The following is an 11,708-nucleotide window of genomic DNA, read 5'->3' as shown; positions in this document are numbered from 1 at the left end:
GGAACATTCCGCACAAAAAGCACTAAGCATTTATTGAACGCAAAAATGATCGTAGTTCAAGGATGGCGTAGCGATTCTGAACAATTGACTCGAGATTGTAGATATCGTGATCGCGATGTTTAACGTGGACTTGACAAAGAAACATTTTAACTGTTACTTGGCCTTCGTCCCCAACGATAGGATGGTTTGCATCATTATCAACGTTAACTGAACGCTACATGTGGCTAGCAGATTGGATTAGACCAGTTGTTCCTGCAAAGGAAGAAAACGAAGAATTAGAGCCAGCTATTTATTTTCTCAGATTTCATTTTGCGTAGAATTTTTTTTTGGCTTTAGAAGAATCTTTTTGGTCGAGATACTGCATACGAGCTAAGCCTTGTCCAGTTCGGTTGGATGAAATCTTACCACCATCGGAGTTGCTGTACTAATCATGATGAGATGGTACCAGTCGGAGTGAAAATGCAGTGAAGTGTAACAATTTTTTGATAAGAGCTGAACTTATCAAAAGGAAGTGGTTGAGAGAGAGAGAGAGTTTGTTTTGCAGATTTCGTGACAAATATTGCCAGTTATGTGCTAGTTTTGTTTAATTAGTTTCTCAATATTCAGAGTTTGATATTATTTACTCCATTAATCTACTTGAAAATTGCAAAATAACCACTGCTCATATCATGAGAATCTTTGATTTTTTTCTAGCAACCTGATTGTTAAACTTTACCGGATATATCACAAGTACCAGCGTCGGAGGGCATATCAATAGAACAAACGTGGCTCCATTTGCCAAGAAAAATTCTTTATGATCTCAATTGAGCGGTTCGTATTGATGAATGGTTGCTTGCTTGTGAACTTGAGCCACTACAAGACAGTAGTTCTCTCAACCCACATGAAACAACTTGTCCCAGAGCAGACAGAAGAGCAGCTTGAAGTTCAAGCTTTGTAACTGTCATCACATTCATAGGTGATGCGTGAGCAATAACCTGGACGAAACAAACTCAATTCGGGGCCACTCGAAGTGGTGACTAGAACTCCGAGAAGAGCAAAAGCGCTGTAAATTTGTTTTGAAATATAGCCAAAAAGGCGTAGATCGGGAAACATCCCCAAATAGTAGCTCCACTTATTGTGATAGTTGAACACTTGGGTAAAACAACACTTCATTCGAGGAAATTTACAACAGTGTCGTTTGTCATTTCATCGTTTCAGTGCTGTCCGCTGACTCTGCAGATGTTCTTCAGTAGTGGTTGAGCTGTCCGTCATGTTATGTTTTTCTATGACTGATTGGGTGGCTTCCGGGTACTAATTGCTGATACCACGGGTCATGGGTTGTGACGCGTAATTAGCACATGTAGCCGAGTTTTTAGCCCCGAATCTATGCGCCTGTTTTGATTCACTACAATAATGAAAGTGAAAACTTTATTTTTGACAGAACCCATATATAATTAAAAGGTATTCTTAAGTGTTAATATCTGTTGATCGAAGCATTATGTGGGCTTGAAAAGACAAAAATGTTCAGGCATTCCTTTAACAACTTCTTGGTTGGATCTTTAATCCGATCAAAGCAGGTCACCATTTAATGCAAGACCGTGGAAAACAACAAAATTTTATTAGGTTTGTTTGCTGAATTTGATAGGTTTATGGATAAGGTTTTCTGAAATTTTTTTATTTGCACCTTTTCCAATCTTTCTACCTAAATTATACTCAGCTTTATGCGCATTTAAGCGTTTTGATATACTCGTTTCTGATTGGTTTGTATTTTCTCGCTTGTACGAATTTGCTTTGTGACATTTTGGATAAAATTGATTTTTTTGGGTTCCAATATACTCATTCAGATTGAGACGATTTATCTCAGACAGACATGTTTTTAATGATATACTTGATTTACTTAATGATATACTTGATATACTTGATATACTCGATTGTTTAATGATATACTTGATGAAAATAGAGGTTCTCACTCAAATCTGCAACGCATCCGACAGATACATTCTACTCAGTACCAGACTCTTATCTGGCAGATTTTTTGCAAAATAATACTAAGCTTAGGGAGAATAAACAGCAGAGTTAAATTCGGAATGCCAAATCTTGCATTCACGTTGTTTTCTTTTGTGACAAAGTACTTGTATCATGCATGCACATATAATATCTGTATCATACGAAGTAATACTTAATGGAAAACAGTCAAAATATTATCCTGCATATAGTATATTAAACCTATTTGTCCCCCAAAACATTCTAGATAAACAGTCTCGTCATGATTGTCGGCAGGATATACTACAACATGGTACGATACTTATCTAGTCGTAGTTTGTTCTGCAGCTATAGGTTTTACAAATTCTTGTCAGATATTACCAAAGAATTGTTTATTTTGTTGAAACCGCAATCTAGCATGATCCAGGTTAACTAACTAACAGTAAATCAGATAGTACAAGCCTATCAGTTGAAATGAAGTATTCTTCTTTATCTAAATGTTTTGTTTACTCGAAGAGAGAAAATCAGAGTCAATATTTAAAGATAGATTTGCAAAGATGTGATACGCAAGTTGCCTCTGATTATGAAACGCTTCAAATTATAAAAACCCTACAGAAAGTTTACCCGGTGTATTAATAATGAAGCTTAAATTGCTTTCTTACTCCATTAATGGTAGTTTTAAACTGTAATAAACAGTCCAATATTATATAAAAATTACAAAAACCCTTATCAATTCCAAAAGACATATCAGTTTTAACGCACGGGCCTAGTGGGAGAGATTTTGGTCACGCGGGAAATGAAGGCAGATCTGAAGTCTATTTATTAAAGTTTAGTCTTCAAATTTCTATTGATTATTGTTCAGTTAAACTGACTTCTACATTTGCATATCAGTTTATTTGATTATTGTTCAGTTAAACTGACTTCTACATTTGCATATCAGTTTATTTATCAAAATGAATCTAAGCAAATGTTGTTATGCTTTACCCCTATATTTCACATTGCTGTTGCTACTTCTTTCTTTTGCCGGCAAAGAAAACCATTACGTCATGTCTTTTATTCGTAATCTGCTCTATAACTACCAAGAGCAAAAAATATTTGGTTTTAGAATAACTTTGACATCTAAGGGTTCATTTTAATTTTTTTTGAAGTTGCTCAGAATTGAATAAAAGATAGGGCTAACACTCAGATATTCGAAATAAAACAAAGGATTAAGAAGCTTTTCAAAATGAAAGTTATTATAAAAATTTCTGTTTATTTTCCCTGGTGGGTTTTACAAATGAGCTCGTAAATGAAAACGTGTCTCAAATAACTTTCTTTTAAATTTGGGTGGATTATGTGATAAAATTTTAGAGGTAAAACTGGTTATAGAGGGAAAAACAAATATACAGGGATTTTTTCAGAAAATGAATTAGAAAAACTTTTAACTTAAATAAGCTGCCCCGTTAGTGGCGGGATTCTAAAAGGTTGCAGCGAACTGAAGGAAAAATTGAATTCAGTATTTTGATTTAGGAACGCTCAGACTTGATCATTTCGACGAGAGAGATATGAATACTGCTCTTCGTGTGAACTTTTGTTTAGAACCATGTGTTAAATATGAATCAGCCTCAAATCCCATATATTAAATATGAATGGGCCTTTGTTAATATAATCCGCTCTCAGAGGCTAATTGCCCATAACAGTAGTATCGTATATATACAGGAAGATCGGGGGGGATCCTTTGGAGATCCGTTCAGCAGAGGGGATCCCTGATCCCTTAGGGGAGATCTTTTATGTTAGGAAAGTGGTAATTGCGCTACATGTATTTGTCTGGTGGCTTATTGTTGGTATTGCGCTATTGGAAAGCCATTCCAGTTTCAACTTTTCTTGCTTATTTGTGGCAAAAACTAGCAAAGTAGATTTGAATTAAAGCTGAATTCATACGTTACAACATATAGAAGAGAATTGTTATAGAAACTGTTATAGATAAGAGAATCAAACACGTACAAAAGCGTCAAATTGCATACAAAATAGCGCTTTGTTTTGTTAATTAAGCTTCATAATCTATCGCTTCATAATCAATAAATGGGTTATACACTGGACGTTCTTCTTCTACTTCTATCTCATTTTCATCGGCAATTTCATCAGAATTAATATCAGTCTCTGTGATTGCGGCGGTTCTTACGAAGCCGGGGTCAGGAATTTCAGCGTTGTCTGTATTCGTTTCAACTGTGGTTTCAATTTCCCTCTGGTTTTCAATTTCGTACAACTCTCCAGACGACCAGGAAATCAACCATTCATTATCGAAATTGTCGTCTTCGTCGAAGAAACGATCGTGGACAATATTTATGTGACCAAACGGCAGCGTATCGATCCCATTTTCAAGAATTTATCGTTTATCGTCGAAAGCGTTGAGCGACACTTTATTAATGGTTACTGTATGGAGTTGTTGGCTGCTAGAAGCTATTCTATGGTTTTGCGTGCGGATCAAACGACCAGAGGAGAGAGTTTCTTTGAATCTGTCATGCGTCAGTTGTCGTTGTGCTAATTTTGTGACGCCTTTAGCTGATTTCTTTTCCTCTCCATCTAAATTTAAATATTGAACATTAGGAACAGTCCCAACTAACAAGCTGTATATTGATACGTGTGAGTCTGATGAAAACTAACTTACCAATTGCAATTAATGAATAGAGTTTCTGCTTGAGAGCACAAAATTCTTGAATAGGCACGCTGGAAATCCGTCCTTAATTTTCAGGAAGACATATTCGTTCACTTTGGAGAAGAGCGGGTGCTGTGGTGGATAATTAGAGAAGTCGAAATGTTGCAAAATATGAATTTTTTAGCGTATATCTTCATAAACGTCTATTGTATTGATTTGATATAGCAGTGAATCAGTATCCGGGTAGAGAACTTTGCAATCAAAATTTAGCTTCATCACTGTATAATGGAATTGGAACATGTGTAATTTGGCCAGATCAAGTACACATGCCCCTACAATAGTGCGTTTGTTCCAATAAATCCGTTTTTTGCAGTTTTCATCGCAGCCATGCTCGCTCCAAAAATTTTGAACGATCTAAAATGAATATTTTGCGTTCTTTGTAGCACACTTTGAGCATTTCGAACAATAACGACTTGATCACGGTTCCTTTTCGATTCGCACGTTTTTCCGAACGCTGAATTATTCATGCCCTTATAGAAATTTTTGCCAAAATTAGTACTGGCAGCAATCCGGAGACTGGTATATAGCTCCATGTAGGGTCGCATCCAGTTCGCTTGCTCAAATTTTAATGCCCGATGAATTTATGTGATTTTGAGCCCCATTGAATTGTAGAATTTTGCAAGCCGATATTGTGGCGTGTAGCGGTTTTTAGGCAACAGCGTTTGGACGAGTTTTGGCCCAGATGACTTTTCAGGTAATTGCATCTGTACTTTCAAATTTTTCTGGTAACCGCTCAGCCAAGAATGTTTGATTTTCAAATTGGGTGGTGCCAGAGGGTAATCTTGATGAGCTTCATGAAATTCGGGTGGATAATCAATATCAACTTCAATTATGTATCTATGCTGCGCCGTTGACGAAATTTTGAGTACTTCCTCGAGCGTGAAATGTGCAAATGAGGGCAAATCATCGTTCTGCATTACGCCGCCGTAGAGGTTATTTGCGTCTAGCATCAAGGCATATGTAGACGGCTTAGAAGCATCATAGTTCGGCAGATGTCAGTTGTTTGCTTGAAAGAATCGTTGCTCATGGATTGAAGACACTCCTCCGCGCATGTTCTCTACAAGTTCAAGTTGTTCTCTCTCGGTTAGCAAATGCAAGTCGGGTTTGCACACCTTGAGGAACGCATCTCCCGATAAATTTGATGCTCCATAGTACTGTGCGCAATCTAAACCGTACGTGTCATAGCAGATATCTCTGAAAGCCTCAAAGACGCACGCCAAGAGCAAAGTGTCACAGGTTAGATAAAGGTCGTGGTAGTCGCCGATGTTTTGACAACCAAATTTTGAAAACACTGTTTGAGCATGATTGTAGTTGGTTTCGCTGATAGTGACTTCACCGCCATTCAATGTATTTTTCCATTCCGATAGTGGAGGCAACACTTTTTCTTCAAACACTTGTTCTGATGTGATGTAGGAGTAACAGTAAAAACTTTTTTGGCAGAGAAGTTGAAAATCGATATTGGAGTAAGATTCATACTTAGAGCGTAGAATGTCAAATCATTTGTCAAGCAGATCAGCCACCAAGGACTCGAGTGATTGGGGCATGAAGTTAAACGAGTCAATTAACCTTTTGTATTCGAAAATGGGTACTTGTTGTCCGGCGTCCGACTCAAAATTTTTTATGAACACGCCGACAGAGAGTGACATATAGTTTTCAGCCGTAGAAGGTATAAATTCAAACTTCGTTTCCGGCTCACACTCTGCTAGTGCGAGACATATATGATGAATATCATACTTTTTGATTTATGACCAATCATTGGCGTAAAGTTAGATGTTTTGCGACGAGTGTTACCGAGTTGATGCGCCCACCCTAGAAAATGACAATCATAGTGACAATGGTCAAGAACAAGCTCAGCCGCATCGTTTATTTCGTTTTCACAGATCCAACATCTTGTGTTATTTTCACGCGCTGGAACAGGTCCTCGGTAGGGTCCGCAGAAAGCTCGTTTTCGTTGGTAGATGTTTATAGAGTTGTCACCTCTTTTGAGTTCAAAGTAGACAGGAGTTGTTTTACCGTGTTCTATGTCTGCTATAGCACAACCACAAGGTTCATGTTTTTCAATTGCAACTGTGTAGGAAGTAGAGGGTGAGAGTTGTGCTGCAGCGATTGGAACAAGATAAGATTCTGTGTCAAAGTATAGAACGATAGGAAGAAACCAGCGTGCTTTCCAGTTTTGGAATTGTAGGGAAGTGTTGCTTTCTTTTGGCATAACAATTTCTGCTGCTGCATGTTCACTGCATGTTTTAACATGGTTTTGATAAGTTTCTCTGTTTGTACACAAATGAAAACAATTTCGACAAATACGCTGCGCTGCACGGTGCGCTATATCTTTGAAGTATGCGACAAATCGTTCCAGATTCAAGATGAGAACGTAGTGATGGGCATTCTCATCGTGGAGGAGAAGAAGGTCCATTGTGAAGGATTTCTTTGGCGTTTTAAAAACCTAGATCATCACCAAACGTGTTCCCTCGATTCTGTGAACAAAACAGATTCATGAAGACCAATACAGTTTTAACATTTTGATTCGTTTTGCTGGAATATTTAATTTTTATTGATATTATTAAAGATACACTTACCCGAAAACATTGACGCGAAAGTCGTTGGCGTCCTCAAAATATGGGATCCTGTTTATGGGCATGGGCATCTGATAGTCTCCAACCGGCTGTCGTTCCGCATTCTTGTACGTATCTGGATTCGTCTTTTCAGTTCCCGATCGACCTTCTGTCAGTAAATTGATTCGATTTTTGATGTGATACGCGGCAACGAAACAATACACGAAGCAGTTGTGATCAAAATGGTTTCGTATGTTGAGCAATGAACGGCATCCGTTTAGGAAACCAGGTAGAGCTATATATGGAGATGCATGCACGGGGGCAAAGGCGGCTATCTTGATTTCCACTCTGTTTACTTTGCGTAGAATCCATCAACTGCCTTGTGACGAAAACATGAAGAGAATATGCAACATCTTACTCAACACCTTGAAAAAATCTTCGTTTGAGTGTCCATCCAAGTACACTGTAGTCATTTCAGAGCTAGCAAAGATTTCGATAGCTTGTTCTTCGTTTTCATTTTCGTTTCTTTCTTTGTAGAGTTCCAGAGACACAACAAACTGAACTTTTCTGGCTGCATTCGAAATTTTGCTGTTTATAAGGTCAGTTATGATGTCTCTATTGTTCAGCATGAACTCCATGAGATCTTGGTCGTCTTCCGTTCCATCAATAGTGAAAACTTGAAGTGCTCCTTGAAAGGCGGATTCTGTTGGTCTTCTGCTTGTTTCACTAGTTCTCGAGGGCAGTCCATGTTGATCTCTTATGTGTGTGGCAAAGCGATCAGCAGAATCAAAGCCAATGTAGCAGTAGAGACAACATTGTACTAACGGATTATATCGGTTTCCGAAAGTGTCGTTCGAGAGTTCGTAGATCTCTTGTAGTGAAATCACAGTGTTCCAAGCGGTACACTGGCACTCCAACTTCATCTGGATTGCGGTTGGTGCGAAATGTGAATTTGGCGTTACAAAATTTGCACGAGAAACTCATAGTTGAATCAATTTGAAGATAAAATGGTTTTGAGTTCGAGCTAAACCAAACATTCAACTCTCTAAAAATAAACAACGTCCTGATTGGTTGAACTTGAAAACATGTTCAAAACGAAATTTTTAGGGACAAAGTTTCTTTCCAATCAAATAAATAAAAGAATTACACAACAGTAATATCATTGCCCAAGGTTCACAGCCCAATTAATTAATTTAGGAGATGGATGAAGCTTTAGAAACAACATTTTTTTATCCCGTATGAGGGCGTCTAGCACTTTATGCAAATTTAGTCCCTGCTTTATGCAAATTCCATCATTCACCAGTGAGGGCGTAGATCATGTTGTATGCAAATCCATTTGCATATATGATTGGTATTCTGGCCAAAGAGGGCTACAATCATGTCTTATGCAAAGTTGAATTAAAATGCAAATAGCAATGTTTTGCCGTAATAGTCGGAGACATATGCGTAAATTCTATGCAATATATGCGTAATTACTATGCAATGGCGTGCTTTAGCGAGCCCTATATGGTTAAATAGCTTTATTGGTGTACCAGTGCAACTGAATATCTTTTTTTAGGGATAAAAAAGTTGATTATCACAGTTTTTTTAAACAAAAACATTGAAAAAAAAATTTTTTGAAAATAGATTTGAATTTTAGTATAACAATCCTCATCAATGATTACTGGAGGTTGTAGCAGAATCAGTTGAGGGTTGAAAGATTTTAAAAAACTAAGAAAAAATGTTTTTTAAAATTGGAAAAAAATTGATTTTTTTTCTTTTTTTTCACAATTTTTAATGGAACTCATACTTGGCGAACAACTAGCTTCATCATTTTTATGATCAAAGTTTCACAGCGTGAGATTTTATGAAGACCGGCTTTTACAGAAGTGTGAAAAAACCTCGGGAACACGATTTTTCAAAACATCTGTCAGCTACATGTTTCTAAATCAAAACAGGTGTTTGCGAAAACCGTGTCCCCGGGGTTTTTTGGCCATGATCATCATAACTTTTTATTTCTGTTACAATGTCGTAAGAAAAACTCATTCTGAGTATTTTTCAGTAAAACAACCACATCATCATTTTCTTTCAATTTTTCGGAAAAATTGACCATTTTTCAGAAAAAAAGTGTTTTTTCTCTAAATATTTTTTTGAGGATTTTCTAAAGTAACACCTTCAAATTGTAGTAAAAAACATAAGGATAACATTGAAACGTTAAAAAATTACATGTTTTCAAGTTATCTGAAAGAAAAAATAATTTTTCAAAATTTATAGTTTTCACAAAATTTTTGCTTTTTTACAAATAACTTTTTTTCAGTTACAGATATGAAAAAGTTTATGAGGACCAAAAATTTAGAGCGTGTTGTTGTACATCATATGAGATACTTCTCAGTAGTTTCCTCATCAGTCTTCCACTTGTAGGGTGATAAGTTAAAGACAAAAATATATGACTGAACATCGATTTTGTTCTCTATGACCCATAAAATTGTGCTCCTCCAAAATTTTTGTTAAGAGTTTTATTGTAGAACACTTTGCGCTCAGCAAAATGCCTCCTTACAAAATTATCCAACTTTTTCTTTTTCATTGTTTTTCTTCAAAAATTTTCCAATTTTTGGAGCAATTTGTTGGAAAAATGGGCAAAGACACCACTTCTCAATAAAGTTGTTCAAGTCCTATTTTGTAGACGATATTGTGCTCTATAAAACCATGTTTTACATGTTTCTTCATTTGGCAAATATAGTCACTTTTACAGGTTTTCGAAAAAAAATTTTAGTTTGTCTTTAGTCCTTTGAATTTTTTTTCTATTTTCAAAAACCAAACTAATAAAATTAATTTTTTTTGTACACAAAAAAATATTTAATCTCCTTTACTAAATCAAAACAAAATAATCATAGAAATTGACTCAACATTTTTATAAAACACAATTTTTGTTTACTCCAATCAGCGTTTTTCACACAATCAAACTGAGAGTTTAGGTTTCCTTTCAGAAATTCTAATCGAAGTTTTTCACAGGGTCCAATGAACCTTCTTTTTCTGGGCGCGAGAGTGACTTTTGGCGTCTCAGAGTTGTCGGGTGTTGTTGTTGTTGTTGTTGTTGTTGTTGTTGTTGTTGTTGTGGTTGTTATTGTTGCAACCAAGCTTGAACCGGTCTCCAAAATTGTTGTTGGTGTCGTCGAGCCAGACGGTGTTCTGAAGTCGGTCGCAGACAAATTCTGCATCAATTGACTTGCAGCTGGTAGTGAGCCAAAATTCCATGCAAAATTCTCCTCTGTAACGGGGGAAAACAGAAACGGTGAGCTCTCCGGAGTCACAGTGGCACTAGGATCAGAAGTTGGCGTTGAAACACATACTGGTGTTGGTGGTGGTGACTCGGGAGAATGTGGAAGGCCCCATATATCGGTTAGGTCATTGCAGGCCCGAACTACTGCCAACTGGTCTTCGAAAAAGGGCACGCAGTCGCAATCGTATTTGTATAGAATAGTTCGCGTTTCTTTTGGCAGTGTCACAATGTCATACGAGTAAAGAGGATGTGTTAACGACACAGGTGGAACGAACCCGCCTGAAGTGATAAGGGTTCCACCGCAATCTTCACTCTCCTTTTTGTCCGGCAAGGTTGCAATGAAGTTAATGAAGATTTTGGGTATCATAAAGTGTTCAAGCGTTGTCCAATTCTCCTCTTTCTCGTTTGTCCTTTTTTGTTGGATAAAACCACAAAGTTTTCGTAAAAGGTTTGGTACATAATTGTTCGCTCCCAGACATTGTTTTGGTCGCTCAGGATATGGAAAGACATTTTCTGCGTTTGAAGAATTTTGAAAAGATAATAATGTTTTAATGAATTTTGGAAAGCTTTGAAGAGAAGATAAGCAAATTGAATGTTTTTGATAATTGAACAAAAAAAAATTTGTGAAGGTATTTTAAGCGCAAGGATGTTTGTTCACAAAATTTGACTTCTGCTCAGACAGTAGACTTTCAACAAAGTTAAAGAGTTGCTGTTTCGAAACAAGTTGAGTTAACAAGTTGAGTCCAGTGGCAGTTCTCTTATCTGCCCCCGGCACACCCAAAGGCCTCCTATTTTGGCCAGCAATTTTGATTGAAAACATATGTGCTTTACTGCTTTTTCTATAACAGAATTAGGCACACGCCTTAAAACTGCACGTTGCTTGTAATTGAAACCACACTTTGGTTCCTTGTTACGAGCGAATTATCACACCTAACACGTATTATTCCCCCCTCGATCAGTCAGTTTCTTTGAAACTCATGGTGTTACGGACTATTACCAATGTGTAATTGTTTGTGTGTGTGTGTGCATGTGTGTGGGTTATCAAGGCAATGCCAAGAAATACCTCGTGTTGATCTAAATAAAACCCCGAGATATACAAATTATATGAAAAATACACGGGCCTCTGAAGACATTGATATTTGTAAATCACTTGAAACACCCTTATCAGTACCGTTTTGGAATGAATAGTGAACATTTGAATAATTTAATTTTTCGCTAACAGTTGACTACGTTCTACAAC

General features: G+C 36.9%; 1 protein-coding gene across 2 annotated transcripts in view; it reads left to right on the top strand.

Annotated features, from left to right (window-relative positions):
* Positions 1-2,292: 2,292 nt before the first annotated feature.
* Positions 2,293-11,708, top strand: part of LOC142344125 (uncharacterized) — a 40,592-nt gene continuing 31,176 nt past the window's right edge. For both annotated transcript variants that reach the window (XM_075395641.1, XM_075395642.1), the window contains exon 1: positions 2,293-3,087. In XM_075395641.1, the coding sequence (XP_075251756.1) occupies positions 2,916-3,087 (172 nt within the window). In that variant the 5' untranslated portion in view covers positions 2,293-2,915. The remainder of the gene's footprint in view (positions 3,088-11,708) is intronic.

Source organism: Convolutriloba macropyga, chromosome 8 (assembly GCF_964194025.1).
Source record: "Convolutriloba macropyga chromosome 8, txConMacr16.3, whole genome shotgun sequence".
In the NCBI taxonomy this organism is placed as follows: domain Eukaryota; kingdom Metazoa; phylum Xenacoelomorpha; order Acoela; family Convolutidae; genus Convolutriloba; species Convolutriloba macropyga.
The sequence above is the reverse complement of the archived record's forward strand: the minus strand, read 5'-3'. Positions and strand labels throughout refer to the sequence as shown.